The sequence below is a fragment of the Ailuropoda melanoleuca genome, chromosome 10 (genome assembly GCF_002007445.2).
Source record: "Ailuropoda melanoleuca isolate Jingjing chromosome 10, ASM200744v2, whole genome shotgun sequence".
In the NCBI taxonomy this organism is placed as follows: Eukaryota; Metazoa; Chordata; class Mammalia; order Carnivora; family Ursidae; genus Ailuropoda; species Ailuropoda melanoleuca.
Window position 1 is genome coordinate 22,647,619 of NC_048227.1, and position 26,915 is coordinate 22,674,533.

The following is a 26,915-nucleotide window of genomic DNA, read 5'->3' on the forward strand; positions in this document are numbered from 1 at the left end:
CCTGTTTTCTGCTATAAAAAAACCACAGAGGTGCCCACCCACCTACCTGGTTGATTTGGTGATACACTTGGCCATGGCCTGGAGACAGAAAAGAGATGGTGGGAGTCCCTCAAACTGGTTCAGAGCAGATTGGAGGTGAGTAATTCTGGCAGTGGAGGGAGGGGACATGATGGCCTTATCTGCTGAAATTCATTCCTCTTTAACTCTCCCCAATCCCCTTTTAGCACCTACAGGTCACTTTCTTTATTCTTCATCCTTGTGACTTCAGTGAATTCAATAGATGTTATTGACTTGGAGAATCCTATCTTCCCAGGTATGCCCAATGGGTGACAGGAAATGCCCTTACCATCTCTCTAACGGGTTCTAATTAGATAGCCAGGAAACTTAAACATGGCTTAGACAGTCTCCACTTACCCCCTTTCTTGCCTTGATCAAGTCAATAGATTTTTCCATGGCTTACTTAGGGCTTGTTATACTAACTAAACAAAAGATCTTGCAAAACATCCGTATTACTTCCTACTCCCTCATTGCCTCAAGCTTTACGGTATCTAAAGAACAGAAAAACAAAATGCTAAGGAGCATTTTCAAACACAAACTCCTGCTTAAGGAAAGCATCAACATAACAGACAAAATTGGAGCTGGCCCACTTAAAAGAGATTTTCAAACTTTCACCTGAGCGAGAGGATGTAGAGAAGCAGGTTATACGTAGAACTTAGCCTTTTAAAAATGTCCTTTGGCTTATGTAAGGCAGTTATTTGAAATTTAAGTAATCTCTGCACGAAATGTGGGGCTTGAACTCACGACCCCAAGATCAAGAGTCTCGCATGTTCTTCCAACTGACCCAGCCAGGTGCTCCATGTAAGGCATTTTTTAAACTTCAAGTTGAAAAGTCTTTAGATAGAACTTTTGTTCTCCAATTCATCGCAGACCTACCACCCCACTTCCATCAGCTTCACTGTCAAGGTTCTAGCCTGGTCCCTGTATGCATGGTTAAACCTAAAATAGGTTTAACCCTGCAGAACATCAGAAAGCCCCAGCCATTTAATTGATACCTTTCTTATAGTTAGTATCTTGCACTGTAGTTAGATCTTTTCCACCAGTCTGTGAGCTCCTTGAGGGTGGGGGTCAAGATTTGCCTCTTTCAAATGGTATCCTTCCTTGATGCCTGTTGGAGAAGAGATGCCTCCATACACTTCTGTAGGAATCCTGCCTCCTACAGCTCAGAGATACCCCAAATGCCTCCTTTGCTCTTCAGGTACTGTCATTTGCTATGAAAATAGAATGGCAGTGGAATTTTCAAGCAATATGGGCACCAAAAACTGGCATGCATCTGTGGTGGGTAGGTAATGTGTATATTCTTATCCTAGTCTTAGTAGAAAGCCCTTGGCTCAAGGCTAGCCCCATTTTTCAGGTGAACAGAATACACCATCGGAAGCAACTGGCATCCAATTGCCGTGATGCCTTGGGGTCCCTGATTTGCATGATGCCACCAAGGGTGGAAAACGTTGTCCTTCCTTAGAAATTTGTCTTATCTCAGAATCCCCTGGGAAATTTTTAGTTGCAAATCACAGCATCTCCCAAAGCTTGCGTCCTCTCATCCAGATGGGACAATAAAAAGTAAAGTGATTTGAAGTAGCTTGGAAATGGATTGGCTGTCTTGACTGTGTGGCTTTGGTTTACTTTGTCACTGAAATGTACTTTTGGCCCTTTGCTCTGGCTTCTGTAGATCCCTTTAGTTTTGAACTGTTGAACTGCACTTCTGTCCTGGACCCAGAAAAACTCATCCTGAAGGCCCCATATGAGAACTGTACCAGGAGAGTGGTAAGTAATCGCTTTGAGGAGTAATTTGGGAAGTAGTAACCTAGTAGTTACTACTAGTACCCCTACTAGTTAAGGATATAGGCTTGAGAGTAGAGCATTGATTCTCAACCAGGGGTGGTTAATGTTCGTGGTGGTGGTGGTTGGTTGTTTTTTTGTTGTGGTTGGTTGGTTTGTTTGTTTTGGTTTCTTGTTTTTTGTTTTGCTTTTGCTTCTTGTTTTGTCTGTCCTGGGGATATTTGGCAATGTTTGGAGACATTTTAAAGACCTTATTGGCTGCCACAACTGGAGTGGGGGGCTATCTATACAAGCTGAGGTTACTGCTAAATAGCCTACGTTGCACACGGCGACCCCCTTCAACAGGGATTTTGGGTCTGAAATGCCAATAATGCTGAGGTTGACAAACCCTGAAGTTGGGGCCTTGGTGTGAGTCCTGGCTTTGCCACTATCTGGTTGTGATCTCTAGCAAGTGAGCTAACCTTTCTAAGCCTTTGCTTGCTCATTGGAAAAGGGGGATTATGGTACCCTCTCCAAAGGGTATCTAAAGATGAATAAGATGCAGAAGAAGAACTTGGCACAGCAACAAGATGCAAGAAATGCTCAAAATGAGCTATTTTGATCTGTAACCTCCATGGGAAAGGGAAGGCTATTTTGGTGCTGGCAAACAGAACTGCTATGCTATAAAAACAGGTGTGGGAAGGCAAGCAGCAGCTGAGCAATAGGGTTTTCTCTATTGCCAAGCAACGGTACTGCCTAATCAGGGTTACTGGGAGCAGTAAAAGAAAACCATCAAGCAGTTCTCAAGCTTGTGGTGTGCAAAGAATCACTTGGAGAATTTGGAAAGTATAGACCTAGTTCATTTAGTTGATGACTTAGGTCTGAGGTGCGTGGCAGAAATCTGCATATTTAACTGGCCCCTTCATCTAATTCCACAGTGAAGATCTCCAGTCATTTTTTTCCTTTCTGAAATAGCCCTTACTAACTTCTAGAGAGCTTAGAGTTGCTTTCCTGTAAAACAAGGGTCTGCAAACTAAAACTTGTGGGTAGCTACATTTAGCCCGTGGTATGCATGTGTGCATGTGTGTGATGGTCCTAGAGCTAAGAATGCTTAGGTTTTCAAGGACTTAAAAGAAAAAATACAAGCTAGAAATCATATATGGCCTTAAAAAGCCAAAAATATTGACTAACATTTTATAGAAAAAGGGTGGCTGTCCCTTACTTGAAACTGTAAGTTCCCGAAACTAGGGCCAATACCAAAGTTGGCTCTGTCCAGCACCCAAAACAATGGCTGCTACATAGGTGCTCAATACATGTTTGAACGACTTGGGTAGAGGCCCCAAATTAGCCAGCACCATGAGTCTGATACCTAGAAGGGCTAGCTGTAGAGTCTGTTGATAGAGGAATGAGGTACCTTCCAGAACTCACGGTACTGGTAACCTCAAGAGTTTTGCCACTCAGCTGGGTCCAATGGTATTGTGGAATTGCCTTTCCCACGATGTTCCAGAACTCACTGTTACCATGTTATTTACACACAGGTTGGCCAGCACCAGATGAGTGTCAAACTCACAGACAACAATGCTATTTCAAGACCTATGGCTTTCATATATCGGATCAGCTGTCCCATTGTGCAAGCAGAAGAAACCCATGAACATGCAGGAGCCACTATCTGCAGAAAGGATTCCATGTCTGTGAGTGAAGAGGCGGACTGTTTCTCATGGCTGCCGCAGGGGAAATGTGGTGGTCTACACAGAGCTGGGGTTAGGAACAGGATCAGGATTACAATCCTGTATTCACTAATTTGTTGTGTAGCTTTGGATTGATTTATTAACCACACTGAGCCTTTGTTTCCAAGTCCAAAGTAGGGGACAATAATATCTCATAGGTCGCGCTGAGAATTGAGAGGGTACATACAGTGCTCAGCACATCATACCTGGCAGTAGAAAAGATTCCATTGGTAACTGGACTCACATTAATAATCATTTGACAAACTGACTAGCTATCATCATGTCCCAGGTTCTATGCCAGATTATAAGATATAGCAAAAAAGCAAAACATTCCAATCACATATTCAGGAATTTTATAGTCTAATATAACTAGTATTGATAATGGACAAATAAAATATATTCATACTTTGTTAGAACAATGATAGAACTGCATGGCTTGACCTAATTCTTGATTTGTATGGATGAAGGTAAAAAAAAAAAATGTGCATCTCAGAATCCAATGTCTTCAACTTAAAATTGGAAGGGAGCTTAGATCTTCCAATTGCCTTATGGCATCAGAAGCTCAGAGATGAAATGATACCTAAGGGCACAGTCAGTTTTTGTGACTGGGCCTATACCTTTTCTTAGTATACCCCACAATCAGGCCTCTTGGTGTAAGAACTACACAGCAGTTGCTCTGGGTGTTTTGCACATACTGCTAGGTAGCGTGATTTCAGAAACTTGCTCCTCCAAATCAAAGCCTCACATCATGGTTTCTTTTCTTCCAGTTTACCTTTAATGTTATTCCTGGCATGGCTGATGAAAATGAGGTATGGAAGTAACTTTTTAAATTATAGACCTAAGTAACCTTTAGTTTCATATTAAAGGTAACCTAACTTCAATTCTGATTTAAAATATTAACTATGGGATGCCTGGGTGGCTCACTCCGTTAAGCATCTATCTTCAGCTCAGGTCATGATCCCGGGGTCCTGGGATCCAGTCCTGCATAGGAATCCTTGCTCAGTGGACAGCCTGCTTCTCCCTCTGCCTGAGGTTCCCCATGTTTGTGTGCGTGCGCTCGCGCACTCTCCCTCTCACTCTCTCTGACAAATAAATAAAATCTTTAAAAAAGAATAAATGAAATAAAATACTAAATAGATGAATAGTCTTAGGTTAAGGTGAGCAGCAGACCTCTAAATGAAACTTCTGTCTTTAGGATCCCAAGACTCTGAGATGGTTCATGGAGGTTGGTGATGGTGCAGAAGCCCAAAATCTGACTCTTCAGCAGGCCGAGGCACAAGGATATAATCTCCTCTTTGATAACCACAAGCTAAGTGTCCAAATGTCACTCAATGCCACTGGAGTGACTCACTATGCGGTAGGTGTGAATTTTCTTGTAACACCACCCAAGCACAGACCAGTATTTCTAAATCCAAGTGTCATCTCAACCATGTCTTCAAATGAACTGAGAATACAGTTGATTTAACAGGTATCTTAATGCCTGCCATGTGTTAAGCCCTGCACTGAGGACTAAGGATATAAGGGTGAACAAAACAGATCCATTCTTCCCATAGATGTATATTTGCTCTATAATGTGAAAGAAGGTGGTACTAAAGTCTTCTATGAATTAAGGTGTTCTGTTTTATCATATTCCTATAATACAGTTCTACTGTAGCAATTGGTGCTTTTGGAGCCAACAATCAACTCATTAAGTTAATGAGTTAATGTGCCAAAGTACTTTGAACAGGTCCTGGCACCTAAGCAAGCACTTAAATGTCATCCATTTTAACAAGAACAGTCCTGTTACACATTGAGTATAAACTGTGTGTGGAGACCTGCAGACCTTTTCTCTGAATGCTGTTATCATAAAATCAGCTTTTGCTCACATCTGCCTAGAAATCACCTACAGGTCCTATCCGTAGACAATACTAACTTGCCAGATGTGAGGAAATAGAAGGTTTTAAAACTAGAACATCTGATGAGTAGTCACAGGACAAAATGCTTAAATTCTACTCAGGCCAAAATGGTGCCCCATACTTGAGTATTTGCCCTGACGATTCTTCCAGCATTGGTTAGAAATTCAAGTAAATGGATGGCTTTAGAAATGTTTCTCCACCCCCACCCCACCCCGCCCTCAGCAAGGTAACAGTCAGCTCTACACAGCGCCTCTGAAGTTGATACAAGAATCTCCTGGGCAGAAGCTCATCTTAACAGCACAAGTGCTTTGTATGTCAGGTAAGGTCCTAGGAAAGGGCAACTCCAGTTGTGGGAGACGCTGTTCCAGGGGCTTAAAGCTGATCATCGGCATTGTGTCGGCCATTCCTTCTAGATCCCGTGACCTGTAATGCCACACATGTGACGCTCACCATACCAGAGTTTCCTGGGAAGTTAGAATCTGTGAGCTTTGAAAACAGGAGCTTTGCCGTAAGCCAGCTGCGTGACCATGGGATCAATAAAGAAGAATCCAAGGGCTTGAGATTGCACTTCAGCAAAACTCTTCTCAAAATCAAAGTAGGTTCCTATCATGAGCCACTGAGCTTGATGAAAGCCTGGTTTGAAGCACAGTCTTTAGGTAACCCTGATAGAGCTGATCACTTGACCATAGATTCTAATTGTCCATATAATGGATTCAAACTCCGGAAGGGCTCATGTGATCACTTTGCCTAAGTGAATTCTCAGGTAACTGAAATTCACTCTCAAATACCAAGCCTCTTTGAACCACTGCAATAGAGGTTTTCTTGCTTTCCCCCCCCCTTCAGTTCATTAAACTGCTTTTAAGTTGCTAATGATGACCCTCTTACACCCTATTAAAGATAGAACAGCTAGACCCAAACAAAAGTGTCCTCAACTGTTCTCACTGAGGCCATTCTTGACAGATGCAATTGCCAGGGACAGTGGAGAGTAATCTTATGTCAGGGTATGTGTGTTTTGCAATAACATCTGACAGCATTTGTAGAGTCCTTTTTACTCAGACCTGGCTTGGCAGAGCACTCGGCTCTTTGGAATCTGATCTGTTAATTCAGGCTCTAGTGTCCAGTACAAAGAGCATGTAGAGCTGGGTATTTCAGGGCATGAGTTTAAAGCAATAAATTTCCTGCCTAGGAAAGCATCCTGATCTGGAGAAGTGATAGGCACTCTCTTGTTCTGGTTTAAAGGGAAACCAGATTAATTCTGAAGTGTGCCCTATAGGTATTCGGTGCACTTCCTTCCTGCCTCACTGTGGACTGTTCTGGGCCCCCATGGCTGTGGCTGCTAATCGACATTCTTGTCTCCTTTCAGTCCTCGGAAAAATGCCTACCCTATCAGTTCTACTTAGCTTCACTCAAGCTGACCTTTGCCTTTAAAATGGAGACTGTATCCATGGTGGTTTTTCCCGAGTGTGTCTGTGAGTCACCAGTTTCTATAGGTAAGAAACCTTTTCTCCCTTAGCTCTTGTGTATACGGGAAAACAAAGAGGTTCAGACTTTATATTGCTTATACTCTGAGGAAACTGATCAGATTAGAAATCTCCGTGTAGCTGCTATAACAGAGCCTAAGAAGATAATACTCCAAAGTATACATACAGGTAGATCTCACTCTAACGGACCCATGTTTAAATAGCCTGGATATTTTCTGCATTAGGAGACTGAGCCCACCATCTAAGTAAGGTTGATTCTAACCTATAACTAGAAGGACTATGAAAGTTTAAAAGACTCCCCCCAAATGCCTACAAATTCCTCAAGGACATGGAGTGGGTATTTGTTGTTCAGTATTGGCTCTGCCCCTGTGCTTATTTACTGACCCGTTTCCAGTCAAGACAATGGGAAAAACTAGTTCCTGCATCAACTACCTCCCACCCCCATTCCCTTCCCCAAACCGCTCAGGACTTGCTAGTCTTGAAAGAAGGAACATAATGACACAGGCATTACACTTGAAGCCATAATCTAACCCTCCATTCACTTCAGCCCCTCAGGGTTTTCTCACAGGTCCCTTCACCCACACTTGAAGGTTGGTAGATGGCCATTAACATGGCAGACACGTTTCTTTAAACTCTTATCACCATCTAGTTATAGGTGACTTGTGTACCCAGGATGGGTTTATGGATGTCAAGGTCTACAGCCACCAAACAAAACCAGCTCTAAACTTGGATACCCTCAGGGTGGGAGACTCCTCCTGCCGACCTACCTTCAAGGTTCCATCTCAAGGGCTGATACTGTTTCACATCCCTCTGAATGGATGTGGAACAAGACAAAAGGTGAGTGCCAGCAGATGGTGAGGTGTTAAGACTGGACTGTAAGATCACTGGTCACCCCCTTCTAACCTTTCTCTAATTTTAAGTTCAAGGATGACAAAGTCATCTACGAAAATGAAATACACGCTCTCTGGGAGGATCTCCCACCACGCACAATTTCCAGAGATAGTGAATTCAGGTGTGATGCAATTGCTACTACTTAAGCTCTACATTAAATTAAAGCAGTCTTCTAAAATTGTTAACACCTCACCCTTCCCCCCAATACATTACAGAATGACCGTGAAATGCCATTACAGCAGAGATGACCTGTTAATAAACACCGATGTCCAAAGTCTACCTCCTCCAGTGGCCGCAGTGAGGCCAGGTCCACTTGCCTTGAGCCTGCAAACCTACCCAGGTGAGACATCACAACCTAAGAAATCCTGCTTAAATACTTTCAGGGAAGTCTTCCCCAACCTGAACTTTCTGATGCTGCCAGACTAATGGAGCAGTAGTGATCCTTTAGCTCCTACTACAACCATCAACAACTTGAGTACTGAGGGTGTTTCCATTCCATTTCAGATAAATTCTACCTTCGACCTTATGGGGACAAGGAGTACCCTGTGGTGAGATACCTCCGCCAACCCATTTACCTGGAACTAAGAGTCCTAAATAGGGCTGACCCAAACATCAAGCTGGTCTTAGATGATTGCTGGGCAACACCCACCAGGGACCCAGCCTCACTCCCCCAGTGGAATATTATCATGGATGGGTAGGTATTCTTTACCCATAAGGTAGCTCAGCTAATCAAAAACGGTCAGTGAAGAGGCACCCGGCTGGCTGAGTCAGTAGAGCATGCAACTCTTGATATCGGGGTTGTGAGTTTGAACCCCATGTTGGGGGTAGAGATTACTTAAAAAAAACTTCTTAAAAAAAAAAAACTGACAATGAAGAGAAGATAAAACTCTCTTGAGTTTCTGAAGAGTACTCTGTCACAAAGGCCCTGATCTTTGTCTGTGTTCATTAGTAATCAGTCCTTAGTCCAATAGCATGACTCATGCTTTCCTCTGACCCTTGAATTTAAGAGACTCGGATCCTCCCCAAGGATGAATGACTCTAACACTCCTGATCTAGAGAGAATAGATCTCCAGTTCCTATTCTACCATGTGCCAGGCATGGTGCTATGTACTCCACATAGATTATTTGAACCTCATCACTCTGTGAAAGATACTAGCCACCTCACTTCATGAAGAAACCCAAGCTTGCTGCTTAAATAACTAGCCCAAAATAATATTTAGTAAATGGTAGGATTTGAAAGCCTATCTGACTCTAGCCTGAAGACCACATGCTCTGAAGTTGTAACTACACACACTTATGAATTGGTATTTGGCCTCCGAGCTCTGCCTGCGGGGGTTTGCACCTGGATGGAAACTGCACATTACCTTCCTTGAAGCTGTTGTAATCTGTTGCTAAGCTCTTAAACTCCAGGTACACTACTGTGCCAGGATTATGTGTAGCCCCACCTAACATGCGATTTTCTTTATAGCTATCATCCTTAGCTATCAAAGAGATAAAATAGCAGGAGTTCTCCACCTTCTTTGTCCCTGACCTATACGAACTGCCTGGGACATACTGGGCACTCAGATTTGTAGGAAGAATTAAGCCAGTGTGAAGAACTACATAGAAAACTTGTAGCTCCTGATAGGTTTAGCTGGCAAACAAATAAGTACTTAAATTGGATAGGCCAAGTCAAAGTATATTAAATAGAAGGTACAGATAGAAGGTAGAACAATTCTGAAGGTGTTAGGATACATGTGGGCTGAGTTTGGGCAAATGTTGAGTCAAACCTTGGGAGATCATGTGGCTGATGGTCTTCCCTGCTGTGTGTCTCCCAGCTGTGAAAACAACTTGGACAACCACAGAACCACCTTCCATCCAGTTGGCTCCTCCGTGACGTATCCTAATCACTATCAGAGGTTTGATGTGAAGACCTTTGCCTTTGTAGCAGAGGCCCAAGTGCTCTCTAGCCTGGTAAGCCATTAAGTCACCCCGGGACAGGCTGAATGTGAGTGCATCGGTTCCACTTTGCTCTTCTCTTATCTCTAGGTGTACTTCCACTGCAGTGCGTTAATCTGCAATCAACTCTCTCCCGACTCCCCTCTGTGTTCTGTGACTTGCCCTGTGTCATCCAGACACAGGCGAGGTAAATTTCAAGTCCCTGTTACTGTGAGTCCTCAAAGCAAGCCTATCCTTTCAGAATTGGAAACCTGAAGAATGAGTGCTGTGGGGTGCCTGGCTGGCTGAGTCAGTAGAGCCTACGACTCTTGATCTTGGAGTAGTGGGTTTGAGTCCCACGTGTGGTGTAGAGTTCATATAAAGAAAAAAAACTTAAAAAACAAAAAACTAACGGCTTCGTTGGGACTCATCACACAGTTCCAAGAAACCTTCTCAGCCCGGTCCGCCCTGCCCATACAATACGGCTGAGGTGTCAAGTTCTTAATCAGACTATGGGCAAGCTTGGTTTTAGACGTGGACTAGAGTCTGATCTTTTGCAGATGTGACTCTGAAAAGATACTATTGCAGAGTCTAGGTGGACTGGAAACTTAATCTTCTTGGGACATTCTTGGAGAGTTTATTCTGTTTTTACAGTAAGGTATATAATATGCCCTCTGCTGCAAAAGTGGGGAAAACCCACATAGAGCCGGGGACTCCGTAGATATGTGCTCTAAGAAGTCCATCGACACACCTCTCTGTACTAGTCACTATTCCAGAGGTCAGACACTAACTCCCTTTTCTGTCCCCAGCCACAGGCACCACTGATGAAGAGAAAATGACAGTAAGTCTCCCAGGACCCATCCTCCTATTGTCAGACGGCTCTACACTCAGAGGTATGGATTTAAAGCCTAAGGCACTTCCTGGACTCAAGTTCTTAGCTTTATGTTAAATTTAACTATGCATAAATAATACATGCTATGGGTAATCCTAAGTAATAAAAGAACAAGTCTCTCTTCCTAGCCATACCTTTAAGTCTCTTGGGTACTCTTCCAAAAATCCCCCTTAAAAAAATCTTTTTTTTTTTTTTAAAGATTTTATTTATTTATTTGACAGAGAGACAGCCAGCGAGAGAGGGAACACAAGCAGGGAGAGTGGGAGAGGAAGAAGCAGGCTCATAGCGGAAGAGCCTGATGTGGGGCTCGATCCCATAACGCCGGGATCACGCCCTGAGCTGAAGGCAGACGCTTAACCACTGTGCCACCCAGGCACCCCTAAAAAAAATCTCTTAATGCAAGTGGAATCATCATACCCTATTGTTCTTTTTTTTTTTTTTTAAAGATTTATTTATTTTAGAACACAAACTGGAGGGGCAGGGAGAGGGGGAAAGAATCTCAAGCAGACTTTGGCTGTGCATGGAGATTATCTTGAGGGCTCCAACTCAAGACCCTGAGATCACAACCTGAGCCAAAACCAAGAGTCGGACGCTTAATCAACTGAGCCACCCAGGCTCTGCCAGGATGTCTTTCTAGAAGTGAAACTATTAGGTTAGAAGGCATGAGCCTTACTACTCTCAAACTTTAGTCTGTACTAGATTGTGTTCCTGTTAATATCCAACATCTTCATCCCAGATGGTCTTAATTATAGGCCTACAATTTGAAAGTAAGCTATCTTAAATCCCTAACAACCTGCAAGGAATCATGCACTCAGGACCGTCTCTATTAGTGCCATAATGTTAAATGGGCTGATTCAGTAAGGTTCTTTCCTGGTGTGGGCTCATCTGATTTTAGATTAATAAAAACAAGTAGGAAGTGGGAACAGCTGCGGGAGCAGAGCAGTGAGAGGAGGAGGAGGTCGGCTCAAAGAGTAAGACTACATATCCTGTTGTAAGCTTCCTAAATGAGTCCTTTGAGGGTTAATTTCACCTCTCTGGGGGAGCCTCAGGCTTTGACTTAAATCTTTTGATTTAAATGATCTTAAGACTTGAATGTCTGCTTCCTTACCAGACGCTGTGGACTTGAAAGGGCACGGGGCAGCCGGATATGCTGCTTTTAAGACTGTGGTGGCTGTGGTTGCCTTAGCAGGCCTGGTGGCAACTCTAGGCCTCATTAGCTACCTGCGCAAGAGAAGAACCATGATGTTAAATCACTAAGGATTTTCAAATAAAGTGGTTGAAGTAAGCTGCTTGCTTTTACCTCATTAAACTTACATGGAGTTCAAGGATTGCTTCTTACAGTCACACTTGTAGAGGGAAGGTAGAACCTTCCCACAATGCTACCAGGCTTTGGCTGTGTAGATGTGCATAAGGAAATTAAGGACTTAATTGCTTCCTGCCATTCAGGGTTCTCTGCCCTCCACTCACAGAAGTGGCAGTGCCAGAAAATTCAACCAGCAGTGGGTCTTAGCTACAGCCCAGCTCTGGAGACTAGTTTCTCACTCCTCCATTCACATATGCAAGATGTGGAGACAAGAGGTCACCCTTAGTCATTGGCATGATTTCCCTTCCCTAGAACGGCAGGGTAACCAGGGGTTCCCAAGGAATTAATCTAGTGCTCTGCTTCAGAATTTCCTAACTCAAATTACCCTTCGAAAGAAACTTTCCCTGAGAACTTGAAGGTATTCAGTTACATTGTTCCCTGTATACATTGTGCAACTGGAGGCCAGCAATCTCCCTTGGGGGACGGAAAAGAATATAAGGTTTTGGTTTTCTTAGGTGCAATTACAACATTCCCAGCCTCATTAAGACTCCGCAGCCCACACCAGCCCCTTAGCTGAGCCTGGAGGGCGGCTTTCCTACTACTTACACTTGATTATTCCCTCCTCCTGAGCCTTTTCCCCCTGAGGGTCCCCCAGCTTCTACACTGCAATTATGTCAATAGGACTAGTGTTAGCTTCACACTGTAGCTCTAACAGACTATCTTCAAGATAACAAATACAGAAATGAACTCACTTGTATCCTACAAGTAAAAAAAGCCTAGATAGAAATGAGGACTTTTTCTTGGAAAAAAAGTCATAAAGCTTTTTTTCTTTTAATGTTAGTCACCATACAGGACTTCATTAGTTTTTGATATAATGTTACATGCAAACAATGAAGCATGGAAGACCCCGGTACGTGCCCTCAATACTCATTACCATGCTAACCCATCCCCCCACCCCCCAATATCTGCATCGGGCTGGGAGGTGAAAACAACGTCTTCAGTGTGCTGTGTACTTGTTCAACCCTCAACTGGGAGTAGTCCTACTCTGGCTTTTTAAAAACTTGAGCAAAGAATGTTACATACACCGCAGCTCTTTAATAGTGGATTCTTCCTTCTCTTCCAACACCTTCTCCTTCTAAATCCTTTGATTAGATTAATATGTTAGAACTCAGCCCTTGTATGCGGAAGGAAACCACTCACATTGTGTGAAAGATCTGGTCATTTTAGTAGGGTCAAAAGTTCAAGTTATCTCATCAAAGCCATGCTTTGGATATTGCTTTAGAAGGGAATAAGGCCTTAATCGGCCAACGATAAATGGTCTTGGAGTCCAGCTTTTCTGTGACTGACAAGGTACGTGTTACACATTAGAACCAGAAACCTTGCATGTGCTGTATTTTTAAAATGGCATTTAAAATTTGGCCACTGAAGGGGCTTCCTGATCCCCTGTGGTAGGGTGAATAATGACCCCAACAAGTCCCCCACATATTGCCCAGAATCTGAATATTCTACGTGGTCCCAAATGGACTTTGCAGATGTGGCCGAGGGTCCTGACAGGGGGATATTATCCAATAAGGCCCCATAAGACAGGGCCTTATAAAAAGGGCAGAAGGATCAGAGTCAGAAGATGTCCCAATGGAAGCAGAAATCAGAGTGATGGGGGCCACAAGCCATGGAATGTGGGCAGCCAGTATTAGCTGGGGATGGCAAAGAAATGGATCTCCACTAGAGCCTCAAGGAACACAGCCCTGCTGCACCATTTTGGACTTCTGAATTCCAGAGTTGTAAAATAACCTGTATTTTAAGCTACGAAGTTTGTATTAATTTGTTACAACAGCAGTAGGAAACAAATACAGCCTCTAATGAGTCCCTACCAACATCACTTTGCTAGAAATGCACACATTTTACAAAAGAGCAACTTGGGCCCTAGGGTATCTTGCCCAAGATATAAGAGCTTGATGAAGGAGCTGGAGCCTCTCTCCTCCAAGTCGGTCAGTTTGTGCAGGGTCACAGGTCAGGATCACAGTGACCTGTCCTCCAGACTGCCCCCACAGCAGGCCTCGGTTCTGATGTTTGCCCCAAATACTGGGGCAGAAATCAGAGAAAAGCTAAGCTAGCTGTGGAGCAGCTCCTGGGATGAACACTTGTTGCCATGGTAGCCTGGAACAAGTACAACGAAGGATTGACTCAAGTTATGTTCTCAACTTCTGAAGGTACACATCCTACTGTACGTGGGGGAGGCAGCCTAGCGCTGTGAGGAGAGAGTGAGCTCAAATCCCAAGAGGCTGCTCCTTCACCCAAACTCTGTGTTTGTGATCTTGCTTATGCAGTAGGGATGAGCCATAATTGTAATACAGGTCCCAGGAGGCAGATGAGGGGCATGTGGATTCTAACACTCTACCCGATTGTTCGGATAGTAGAGGTTACAGGGGCTGGGAATGGACGTGCATGCCTTGGGAAATCCCCTCTAATATTGAACTTTCCTTCCCTGCCCCGTTCTGCTGACTCAGGCAGTTTTATGAAATTTGTCGGGTTCTAGAATAAGAGCTGGGTTTGAGTTCTGGACCTCTGTCTCTCTTGCTGTGCAACCTTAGACAGGTGGAACGATCTCTGGGCCTATTTCCACATCTGTGAAAAGAGAATAAAACCCCAAAACCCAAAAAACCTACTTTGGGGGCACCTGGATGGCTCAGTCAGTAGGACATGTGACTCTTGATCTTGGGGTTGTCAGTCCGAGCCCCATGTTGGGTGTAGACACAAAATCCTGGGGCACGTGGGTTGGGCATCTGCCTTCTACTCAGGTCATGATCTCAGGGTCCTGGGATCGAGCACCATGTCGGGCTCCCTGCTCGGCGGGGAGCCTGCTTCTCTCTCTCCCTCTGTTGCTCCCCCTGCTTGTGCTCTCTCACTCTCTCTCTGTCAAATAAATAAAATCTTTAAAAAAAAAAATCTTAACAAAAACCAAAACCTACTTTGAAAGCACATGAGGGTTCAAGGAGATAGCCAGTAGTCAAATTCTTGGTGTATGTGCTGCCCAGTCAGCATTGGAGCCATCTAAATAAAACGTCAGAGATAAAATTATAAGCAACTGAAGGTTGGATAAAGCTATGTGCTAGATGAGAGATGCTTAATCAGGCACATATTTTGAAAAATATACATGTCCTGGCCCCACCTACTAAACTAGAATCCTTAAGGAGGGGGGTCTAAGCATGTTTAGGTTCTGTGGGAGGCCAAATAATGGCCCTAAAATATCCATGTCCTAATCTCAGAAACCTGTGAATGTTTCCTTCCCTGGGAAAAGGGACTTTACATACATGATTAAGGGTTCTGGATGGGGAGATTATCTGGATTATCCAGGTGGGCCCTAACTGCAATCACAGGGATCCCTATAAGAGGGAGACAGGGTGAGATCTGACCACAGAAAAGGAAAGGCAATGTGACGATGGCAGCAGGGACTGGACTGATGCACCATGAGGACAAGGGAGGGGCTACCAGCTGAGGAAAACAGACGGACACCAGAAGCTCAAGGAGTTCAAGAAAAGGATTCTCCTCTAGAGCCTTTAGAAGGAACCAGCCTCCCTGGCATCTGGACTTTAGCCCAGAGGAACTGATTTCAAACTTCTGACCTCCAGAATGAATTGGTTATTTTCAAGCTACTGACCTTGTGGTAATTTGTTACAGCAGCAAGAGGAAACTAATACAGGCTCCTCCAGTGATTCTGACATACACCCCTGGGTAAGAATCGCGGCCGGCAAACTTTGTCACAGAGAACATGTTACAAACTCACACTGTTGCTCACACACAGAGACTAAGAACATGGGAGCAGTTTGTTGTTTTAAGGACTTGGCATTTTTAAGTTGCAACCAGCTTCATTTCTAAGCCATAGTATATCCTGGTGGAATTGAAGAATTGCTGAGAACACAAGTCCATCCTGAGATGGGGATTGAAGTTGTAACCCACTGAGGTACCAGAATGGGAATTACCTTTTATGGCAGTCACTACTGTGCCAAGAAGCAGAAAACCCATGGGGTTACATTGCTTCTGGCTTGAAGGTGGTGGTGCATGGAATGGGAAGGTTCCTTACTGTTGGCAGGACAGGGAGTCAGCAGAAGGTAGAACATGTAGTGCCTGGCGTATCCATAGCAGCTTCCACCTGATGAGTCAATGGACTCCAGTGTGTGTAGTCTGGGCTCCCAGGTAGCCTAAGTACCAGTTCTTCTCTTGAGAGTAGATTTCCCTGCCAGAGGTTAGAGTTCTCGCTAACCTCTCCTTGACCCTGACCTTTGATCACACAACACACATGAAACCTTGCTTTGTGAATAAACACAACTAAAACACTCATGAGTGAGCAGGGACTGATAGTGGAGTGTAGGCTGCTTAATGAAAAAGGGTTTCCTTCCCCCTTTCTTTTCCTGTGATATTATGATTTACAGTAAGAAATATATATTTGGTCTTTGTCCCCATGCAGCGCAGAGCTCCTAAAACACTTTGAATTTCCTAAGTGTTGAGAGCAATTAAGGAGCCTTTTGTTACATTAATAGATGACTTTGGGAAAGCCCCTAGATAACCTAGAGAAGGGGGCTGGTTGTCACGGAAACCAATCTTGAATAGTGGGTAGAAACTTTCAGTCTCACCCAGTTGATTTCTGGGACTTGGCCAGTGACTTAACTGATCACACCTATATAATGAAGCTTCCATTAAAACCCAAAAGCAGAGGGTTCAGAGAAGTTCCAGGTTGGAGATTTGGGGAGAATGGTGTTTTCAGAGAAGACATGGAAGTTCCTTGTCCTTTCTCCATCCCTGTGCATCTCTTCCATCTGGCTGTTCCTGAGTTACATCCTTTAACAATAAACCAGTAATCTAGTAAGTACACTGTTTCTCTGAGTTCTACGGGACACTCTAGCAAATCAATCAAACCCAAGGAGGGTGTCATCAGAACCTTCCATCTATAGCCAGATCATGAGAAGCACAGGTAACCACCTGGACTCGTGACTGGCATCTCAGGTGGGGTGGGGTGGGTAGGGACAGTTTTGTAGGACTGAGCCCTTAACCTGTAGGATCTGATGCTATCTCCAGGTAGACAGTGACCGAATTCAGTTGAATTGTAGGACACCCAAATGGCACCAGCTTGGTGGTGTGGGGAAACCCACATACATGTAGCATTGGGTCCCAGAATCCTCGTTCTCGCCCCATCCTCTTCTTATCTAATAAGAGAACTTTGGCTCTGTTCTGGAATGGCATAGTATATCCCTATGGTGCTAAATAATCAAGATAAAGTCTCATTCCCCTTGCAGATCAGATACCAGCAGGCATAAGGTTCTGTTCAATGAGATTTAAAGGGATATTGGAAGGGAGGCATCTGTTTTTTTCTTCCTTGTTGAAAAAAAAAAAAAAAGTATGTAAGGCTAGCCCCTTTTCTTCCTGTCTGTGGATATGGTGGTGTGATATTGTGATTCTTTGAGCTGTGGCAGCCATCTTGTGACCATGAGGAAACAAGCCTAATGACACTATCTGAGAATGGTGGAGTAAAAACATGGAAAGCCTAGACTCCTGATTAATTCATTGTGTTTCCTGAATCAACCCTGCAATCACTTGCATCTTGTTAAAAAGAAAACCACAGGCCCCCAAAGGAAGTAACTCGTGCTAGGGCAAGTCACCAAACCAGAGCTTAATACCTAATCTAATTGCAGTTTTACCCCCACCCCCACCCCAGAAATGAAGTCCTAACTGGTTAGTCAGGACTTTTCTAGTCAGCACCAATGAGGTAATCTGTCACATGGGTCCTCTCCATTCCCCAAAGGAAGATGAGGTCACCTGCGTAAGACTCCCAGCCCTCCCCCCTAAGGGAAAGTGACCTTGCCTAAAGCAATCTTTCCTTTTGCTAATAACTTCTTTGCTCCACCCTCCTTCCTATGAAAACCTTACATTTAGTACGACTCCTCAGAGCTCCCCTCTACATGCTAGATGGGTTTCATGACTCGCTTCATAAAACCTGTTAGATCTTCAAGTTTACTCAGTTGAAATTTTGTTCTTTAACAATCTTTCATGTTTAGCGAGATGCTAAGGATTCCTATTTTTTTAAGGGAGGCAGTTTGTTTCTTGTAGGTAAAAGCATTCAAAATGATTCAGGATTAAAGAAGCTTTATTTTTAGGAGAACGACTACGGCTATAATTTGCATCTATAAGAACACACCAAGTTACATGTAAGCTTTCCTTTGGATTAATAGCCAAATTTGTATAAACTACAAATACAAACACCTTCTGTAAACAAATTTACTTTGCTTTGGCTCCCTCAAGGCACAAGAAGACCAGAGTCTTTTTCTGTTCATCTTTGGATGCCCATTGGTCCTTATGGGAGGAAAGTGATTTGACCAAAAATACAGTACAAAGAATCTTGATTCTATGAAAACAAGCAAAGGGAAACTCCACTAAATGCAGTGAGGAGGTTTTGGCAGGGGGAGCTCCCATGCCCTACCGCTCCAAATCAACTGCAGACCCCACAAGAAAAGATTGACTTGACTATGAACATAGACACCACTCTTCTACTCCAGCCAGAGGAAGAGCTGCTTTCCTCATTCCCCACCCTCACCCACCAGGCAACAGTCAATGAGAAGCCACTATACTTTCAACTCCCAGTTCCCTCTCATGGACTTTTAGTTCATAACAACCTTCCTAACTTACCCCTTCTCTCCTTAAAAAAGCAAGCCTTGGGGCACCTGGGTGGTGCCACTGGTTAAGTGTCCAACTCTTGGCTTTGGCTCAGGTCATGATTGCAGGGTCGTGAGTTCAAGCCCCACATCGGGTTCTGTGCTCAGCATGGAATCCACTTTGAGATTCTCCCTCTCCCTCTGCCCCTCCCACTCATGTGCTCTCACTTTCTCTCTCAAATACATGAATAAATATAAATAAAAAAATAAACAAGCATGCCTCTCCTTTATTCCCTGGACTTGCCTACAGTTTTGCCACAGCTTCTTTGTCCCAGATTGCAATTCTCTTTTATTCCCAAATAACCACATCTTCTGCTGGTAAAATAACTGGCAGTGCCTATTTTTTGAGGTTAAGAATTCAAAGCGGACAGTACAGTCTCTTCACTTCCATACCTAGGGATGGATCCTCCCCTCCCTTAACTCTGTTAGGGTCAGAGGAGCAGGACAGATGCCCTGAAGCAAGCAATGGATACAGGAAACACGGGTGCCAGCCCTGGTGGTGCAGACTTACACTGGCGTGGGTAAAGCAGTGGCCCCTCTCTGGCCTCAGGTGTGTCATCTGTGGGAGGAGAGGATTGAAGAGGGCTTCTACAACCTTGCTACCCAAGGTGTGGTCTGTGGAAGGCTTCCCCTGGGAGCTGGGAAGCAATGCAGAAACTCGGGTCCTGCTCCAGACCTACGGACTCAGGATCTGCCTTTTAGCAGGACCCCTTGTACAGATGCACGTTAAGGTTTAAGATGCACAAGTCCAAAGTTTCTTCTAGTTCTCAGGGCTGTTCTCTGCTGAGCCAGCTTCAGATAGCTGGATATGAGCTCCCTCTTCTGGCACAACAATTAAGCACTTTCTTTAGGAAACATTTCTGTTCTATTTCCAACCCCCGGTCGTTGGGTTTTTTTGTTTGTTTGTTTTTGTTTTTTAAGGGTTTCGAACGGGGCTTGAAGCTCCAGCACCTAAACAGGGGCATAAGGTCTCCTGGTGCATATGTATGGGGCGTTTCCTCCCAAGTTTTGGAAAGCCAACCAACACCCACTGTCCTCTCCAACCTGGATGGCTCTCCAATTCCCAACTGCCAAGTAGTCCAATTTCCCCATGTCATGCTTGTCACTTCTGCTTTAACAAAAAAGCAGGGAGAGGGGAGCAAACCGAGCCCGAGCCGGCAGCCGATGATGGCGTTCTCGTGGTGTAGCCACGAGCCAGCTCTGAGACCTGTGGCAAATGATTCACCTGTTGGCCCAGTTTCCTCTTCTGCCAGTTGATGGGTATGGCAGGAAGACGGAACAGAGTGAACTCCCAAAACTGTTGTGACAGGTCAGAAATGGTAATGGGTACGAAAGGTCTTTGGAAATCTGACCTTTCCCAAATGTGAAGGAGTTTTCCTGATGCCATTTCTGTAACTGGCTGCTCTAGTGCAGACCTGGCCGATTCCAGCCTCATTCCAGGCGAGCTCTGCTCTGGCTTAGCTTAACACTCTTAATTCTTGTTCGTCTCCATCAAGATTTCTCAACCTTGGCACTGACGTTTGGGCCCAGATGATTCTTTTTGTAAGGGGCTGTCATGTGCATTGTAGGATGCTTAGCAGCATCCCCGGCCTCAGCCCCCAAGAAGCCAGCAGCACCCCCTCTCCCAAACACACACACACAGTCATGACAGTCAAAAATGCCTCCACATGCTGCCAAATGTCTCAGGAAATAGGCTCTTGATTCACACTTCTTGGTCTTTTCTAGTCAATGGAAAATGTTGTTCAGGGGTTTCTATGTATGAGGTTGTAGGGTACCCAAAGGAATATGCGGACATTGTTTCCATCCCCAGGGCACTGGTGGAGAGGTGGGCAGGTAGGGAGGGTAGAAGGAAGGACAAATATACGAGAATCGCAGCAAACAAGAGATGATTCAGCCGAGCAAGGATATAATTGTTTCACTGTGCTGTAGCACTTTTATAATCTAGATATCACTTGCCTCAGTCTCCCAAAGACTCCGGTTGGGCGGCATTCTCTTTACAGACTGAAGAAGTCAATGCACAGAGAGGTTGTCACTTGCTCACCATGCCTGTTCCACAAGGGCTGTAAGTATAAAGAGAGTGCACTTGACTTCACAGAGGTATGAACCTGGAGCTGGGTTGTGGAAAGTAGAAATGTTTTGAAGTGGGAGGTTTGGAAGGGGGATACTTCAACATCATTGATTTTCAACTTTCTGCCACACCTGATGGATACTATCCACCGTAATGACATACCCAAGGGGCACACCAGATTTGTATGTAATCCCCACCCTTCCCCCCAGGAAGGCAAAGAAAGCACTTCATTAATTCATAACTGTCGCAAGTCTTACCACTCAGGATGTGTGTGTGTGTGTGTGCATGCCTATTTAATCACTCACAATACGTGTATGCCCACATGCACATGTGTTTTGGGGGGTACCACGGCATAGATAAGGGAATGCAGGTTATTCTCAAATTCTACCCCCTCTCTCTAGCTCCACCTTTTCTCTCCTGTTCAAGGAAGCACAGCAAAACCCATGTGACAGTACTCAACCTTCTTGTGATAGCTCACACCTGATCATGCCTTTGCCAGAGAGTTGCAACTTCTAGGCTGAATCTCCTGTTCTTTTTTTTTTTTTAAACATTTTTTTTAAAGTAATCTCTACACCCAACGTGGGGCTCAAACTCACAACTCCAAGATCCAGAGTCGCATGCTCTACCGACTGAGCCAGCCAGACACCCCTGAATCCTCTGTTCTATGCAGAGCAGACAAAAGAAGCCACACACAGATGCTAGTTGAAATGGTACCTCTATGGGGACAATTCTAGGGGGAGCCAACCATTCACATTTCATTTTATGAAACTGGCGATCCCTGGAGTTATTTGACACCGCAGCAAAGGTTATGGGTACTGTTAGAGACAGCATATACAGGGCATGGGTCTAAATCTCAGAAGCCCTCAAAGGCAGGTAGAGGAGTTGACATTGAACCTCATGCTGAGTACAAGGGTGGGTTTTGCAGTCAGGCAAACCCGGCTTGAATCCCGCTTGTTTCCATGTGCCCTTGACAACTTAACCTCTCAGTCTTCCAGCTTTTTCATCTCTAAAATGGGTGGTAGTGAGGACTGACCGAAAATGTATATTGATTTGTAGACAGTTTAAGATAGCACCCAACACATGGCAAAAACCGACACCTGGACAAACTGATAAATGAACATTGTGGCTGTATAAAGTCACAGTTCACATGCTCTAAGGATAAATTACCTTTCCAAACGAGCCACACATTGAACTATGCCTAAAAGGCAGGCACCTTTTGAATAATCGGGGAGTCCTAACATTCCTATTAGCCTGGCTAACAATAGGCCTTTCATACGTTCCTGTTCCACTCAGTTTTAAATGTTAGGGCACTGTGCATTTTGACAACTATGCTTTATGGGCCTATTCTGGGGCAGGCGCTCTGCTGGGCTCTGTACGTTATTTTACTTTCTTTGATCAGCAAAGGCCTTGGGCTCTGGACAATGTGATGGAAAACCTGAATTGCAAAGCCGTGATTTAGATGTCACGTTTCCTGGAAGAATTAGCGAGTCAGTTCTCCTCTAAACCTTAGTTTCACCTCTAAAATCCAGATGCTGATGGATATAAAAAATAAGAAGCCAGCAGGGGCAGTTTGTGATGGGTCTTACCCAAATGCAGTGGGAAAGCACCTTGCACTTTGTAGAGTTTGAAGCAAGAATGTTTATGTAATCAGAAATATGTTTTAAAACGATCTCTTGGCTACTTATAGGAAAGCATTCTATAAGATGGCTGTGTAAAGCTCTCAGCACTGAAAATACTTCCAAACCTTGTATCCCCAGCCCAGACCTACACTCTAAAACAACTGTCTACTTCACACACCCTATTAGTGTTAAAAAGGCCTGACTTAATATGAGCAAAGGAGATTTTGAATATTCACCCAGCCCCATCTCAGAAAATAGTGTCTCTATCTACCCACTGGCTCAAGTGAAAAAATTTAGGTGCCATCCTATATCCCCCTTTCCTTCATCACGCACATGCAATCCATCACTAAATGCTGCTGGCTCTCCAAATGAAGAAGGTCTCCACCACCTCCATCCCCGTGTGGCGCCACAACCATCCTCTGCAGACTTAACTGGCCTTCATCTCCCGATCCATTGGCCATAGAGTTATCTTTAAAAATTCAAGTCTATGTCCCTTTAAAAATGCATTGTCTTCCCTTTGCTCTTCGGTGTAAATTTCTTACTCTATGGGGCCCCGCATGATGGGCTCCTATCTTTCATCTATCCTTTGCTCACCAGGCCCAGCCACACTGACATCATTTCTTTTCCAGTCTTTGGGCCTTTGTGTCCCTGTGCCCTCTGCTGGGAACATCCGCTCCTAGCTCTTGGAATGGCAGTAACTTCTCATTCTTTGGTTCCGAGAAGAAATCCTTGCTTGGGGCGCCTGGGTGGCTCGGTCGTTAAGTGTCTGCCTTCGGCTCAGGGCATGATCCCAGGGTCCTGGGATCGAGCCCCACATCGGGCTCCTCCACTGGGAGCCTGCTTCTTCCTCTCCCACTCCCCCTGCTTGTGTTCCCTCTCTCGCTGGTTGTCTCTCTCTGTGTCAAATAAATAAATAAATAAATAAACAAACAAACAAACAAATAAATAAATAAAATCTTAAAAAAAAAAAGAAAAGAAAAGAAATCCTTGCTTGCTGTGATGACAGTGGCCTCCCCTGGTCGTCACCCTTTTACTTTCTTCTGATATGCTTATCATAATCTATTATTTTGACTACTGGTTTTAGCAGGTAGTCCCTAAGGTGGAGTCCATGATCCTGACCTCTGATACATCTGACTTTGTGTGATTCCAACCTCTCCAGCGTGGTTGGGACCTGTTGTTGCTTCTAACCCACAGAATACGGTAAGAGTGACAAGATACGTGTGATTACACATACATGATTACACTACATTAAGAAAGTAATGCCGGTCTTGCTAAGAGAATCTCTCTCCTGGTGGCTTCAAAGATGCAAGCTGCCACGTGTGCGGTGCCACAGAGCCTGCAAGGAACTGGATGCTGCCTACCACCATGTGGGCTTGGACGTGGATCCATCCCCCGTTGAGCCTCAAATCAGAATCCACCCCTGGTAGGTAACACTGTGCTTGTAGTCTTGCAAAGGAGCCAGCTGAGCCAGGACTCCTAACACACTGAAAATGTGAGATAACACATGTTCTTTTAAGTCTATAGTTTGTGGTAAACTGTTATACAGCAACAGTTAATACACTTGTTAAGCGACTTTTGGGTTAGAAGGTAAACTTCTGGAGGCCAGGGACCTTTTCATTCTTCATTACTACCAGCTGGATAGATAGCATAGACAGATGAGAGCAGACATTTGCATGAAGAAAAGAAACATTTAATAAACGCCAACTATTAATACTCCATGTGCTGGGAGGAATAGACAGTTCTTTTTCTCTAAGAGGTAAAGCCACCTTTGGGGACAGGTGTGGCTGTGATGGGATTCAGAAGTTTCCAGATTAAGGCTTTTATGTCTTACTATTCCAAGTAACGGGCTTTCTATTCTGTCTGCCCAGCGAGTATTTCCTCTCCGTCTCATAGTCCTCTGGGAGTCTGCACCCCGAACCTATGTGAAACCAGTGGGGCTGACGTAAACCATCCCTGGTCCTGGTGGGAACCCTATGGCCCGGCCCAGCCCCATCAGCCTAGTCTGCCCTCCTGGCCACTGTGATTGGTTCAGGATTGCTCACATCACCCAAGTCTGTCCAATCAGAGCCAAACGCAGGGCGTCTGCATGCGCTGTTGGACGAGAGCAGCTTCCTCGCTGGTGGGGGGGCGGAGCGCTAACCGTGAGGCTGACGTAAAGCCAGAGCTGCTGGGACCTCCCCGTAAGCACAGCCTGACCGGAAAAGCAGCTCACACGAGGAAAGCAATGCTGAGGGATAAAGGGACAGAGATGCCTCAAGATGCCACCTGAGCCCCTGGATCCAGAAGTGCCTGAAAATCTACCTCCTGGCCTTTTAGCCCTTCTGTCCTCCCCCCCTCCCCACACCTTTTAACGCCATTTTGGGTGGAGTGTCTATCACGAGCCCTGTTACCTGGGATCTGCCATGAAATCAACGGAGAAGGAATAAGGGGGTCTGATGTCTGGGGGTGAAATAAAGAGTAAAGAAAAAAAACCTCATCTAAATAAATATTTAATAAAATGCCCCAGCAGACCACTGAAGGAGAAATCCTACAGGATTTTAAAAGCTTGTTTAGGCCTTTAGCATTTTCATAGGACTTTTTACAGAAATGGCTTAACAAGCCAAGTTCTTTAAAATAATACGAAAGTATCAAGTACAAATATTTTAAAGAGTAACGGCACTTAACAGTACTCAACACATAAACTCTATCTTTAGACTTTTTCAAAAGTGCCCTTGGCCATAAAGTTAACCTTGGACTCTATCTTCCAACTTTGTCTGAGAGGCCATTATTGCCAAATGTTGCTGGTTTCTCTGATAAAAAGCTAATAAGGCAGAAGAGCTTGCTCTGTTTTTCTCTTTCCCCACGTTGTGTCAAATAAGGGAATATATAAACAGCTTCTCTCATTTCTGAAAGAAGGGAAAAAAGAACAGAAAAAAAAAAAATCCACAGTTGCCCCAAACTGGGCCCTTGGACACAAGATCTGCATCTTTGGGGTCAAGCTGCCAGGCTCTAGAGGCTCAGGACCGGGCCAAGGTCAAGTCTGCACATTGGGGAGGAAGGGTGAAAGGCAAGGAAGTGCTAAGCTGCTGCAGTTCTCTGCTAATTCTCATGTGAGGGTACGACAGCCAACAGAACCACAGGACTCATGCAAGAGCAACAAGATCCCCAAATTGGCCCTCGTGGGATTCTACAAATAAACGAAAAAGCTAGAGGACACTTCCAAGGAGTGCTTGACCACCCAGCCCCGTTCTGAGTCATAATCCCAAGGGCTGAGTATGATCCACAGCCTTGGAGAAGTGCTTGGAAAAAGCTCTGGCTCCGCTGGGCCGGTCATTCCTGGTGAAGCCCCTCTAAGTCTGCAGACTTCATAGCCAGCTGACAGTCCCCGCTGGAGTTTTGTTGTGTCAAAGGTCTGTTTGGTAACAAGAGGAAATGGTTAGCTCTAGGGCCTCTTTAAAGAGCTTTAATGTTGAGAGTGCACAAAGCTGAATATATGACATTCTTTGTTGGTTTATTTTTAGCTGATTCTTGCAGCCACACCAGATTAAGGCTATACCTATTTTATAGATGAGAAAACTGAGGGCAAAGAGGTTAAAATGACTGAGTTAGGGGTCGGGATTATGGCCCCTTCCTGCTATTCTAATTTGGGTACTGCAAATGAGCAGTGCATGAAGTTACAAAAACATGCACGATAAAAGATCTAAAAAACAAGACAGACCAAGGGATTTTAATACAACAAAGTACAAAAAGTGACATTTCAATTAACCTTTAAGAAACTACCACTTACTGAATTTTGGCGTACTATCAAAGAAGAACATCCATAGTTATCTTAAAAAGCTTGTCCTCCCTTTGCCAGCCACACATTTGCCAGTCTGGGTCTTCAAAACCCAGACGTCTATTAAGGCAGACATTAAAGATTATTTGTGAAATGCAGGGACTCCTGAGTGGCTCAGTCGGTTAAGCATCTGCCTTCGGCAGGTCATGACCCCAGGGTCCTGGGATTGAGCCCTGAGTCTGGAATCCCTGCTCAGCGGGGAGCCTACTTCCCCTCTCCTTCTGTCCCTCCAGCCGCTCTGGGCCTGTACATGCTCTCTTTCTCTCTCTCTCTCTCTCAAATAAATGAATAAAATCTTAAAAAAAAAAAAAAGATATTTGTGAAATGTAAAACAATGCTACTCACTCATTTCCTTTTGTATTGGAAAATATAGTTACTTTTCATAAAGATGTTATTTATATCAACAGGTAATACTGTCCCCTTTAAATGAGTATTTTTCAAATTTGTTAATTTCTACTACAGTAATTATTGATACATTTAAACCACATGAACAAAACCTTGGGAAGACTCAGTGATTTTAAGAAGCCACAATGTGTCCAGAGAACAAAAAACTTGAGAATACTGCCCTAGTGAAAACAATGGGTCCAGGTGCCTCGGTTGGGAGGAGGAGGGGAGTATAAGGAGATCAAGGACAAATCTTGGAAATCTTTTTAATCTCTTCATTGACAAACAGGTGGTATTCAGGTTGTGTAACTCCTTGTGGTATAGCAGAGTAGGGTTCAGAGGCAGGGAGAGATTTTGGCTCAGAAGCATCAGCTGCAATAAGCCAAATTTAAGCCAATATTTCTC

General features: G+C 44.4%; 2 protein-coding genes across 16 annotated transcripts in view; one reads left to right on the forward strand and one right to left on the reverse strand.

Moving 5' to 3' along the window:
* The window catches only part of LOC100467946 (ankyrin repeat and SAM domain-containing protein 4B), a 73,468-nt gene that overhangs the window by 34,248 nt on the left and 12,305 nt on the right, over window positions 1-26,915 (reverse strand). For 2 of the 15 annotated variants that reach the window (XR_004628466.1, XM_034670277.1), the window contains one exon: window positions 20,582-20,685. The exons of 5 other annotated variants lie outside the window; for them this stretch is intronic. Coding sequence is in view for 4 of the 10 variants with exons in the window: in XM_034670277.1 (XP_034526168.1) it covers window positions 20,582-20,614 (33 nt within the window). In the remaining 6 variants the exon portion in view is untranslated. Of the gene's footprint in view, window positions 1-11,726; window positions 11,843-14,890; window positions 14,973-20,581; window positions 20,686-23,546; window positions 25,704-26,915 lie in introns of those variants that run through there. 8 more of the 15 variants (XR_004628468.1, XM_034670281.1, XM_034670279.1 and 5 more) reach the window with 7 other exon arrangements.
* Window positions 74-11,875, forward strand: ZP2 (zona pellucida glycoprotein 2). Its single transcript, XM_002927601.4, has 18 exons — window positions 74-135; window positions 225-313; window positions 1,256-1,339; window positions 1,727-1,821; window positions 3,354-3,506; window positions 4,310-4,351; window positions 4,738-4,899; window positions 5,660-5,756; window positions 5,851-6,032; window positions 6,801-6,927; window positions 7,568-7,755; window positions 7,839-7,930; window positions 8,025-8,149; window positions 8,314-8,503; window positions 9,627-9,762; window positions 9,838-9,934; window positions 10,536-10,619; window positions 11,730-11,875. Exons 1-18 carry the CDS (start codon window positions 74-76, stop codon window positions 11,873-11,875), a joined length of 2,151 nt encoding a protein of 716 aa, XP_002927647.1.

Bases quoted from the DNA above. Each gene is read 5' to 3' on its own strand.
- ZP2 (XM_002927601.4), top strand. From the start codon at position 74: ATGGCCTGGAGACAGAAAAGAGATGGTGGGAGTCCCTCAAACTGGTTC. The intron at 3,507-4,309 runs GTGAGTGAAGAG...CTTTTCTTCCAG, and splicing joins GCAGAAAGGATTCCATGTCT to TTTACCTTTAATGTTATTCC. The intron at 5,757-5,850 runs GTAAGGTCCTAG...CATTCCTTCTAG, and splicing joins ACAAGTGCTTTGTATGTCAG to ATCCCGTGACCTGTAATGCC.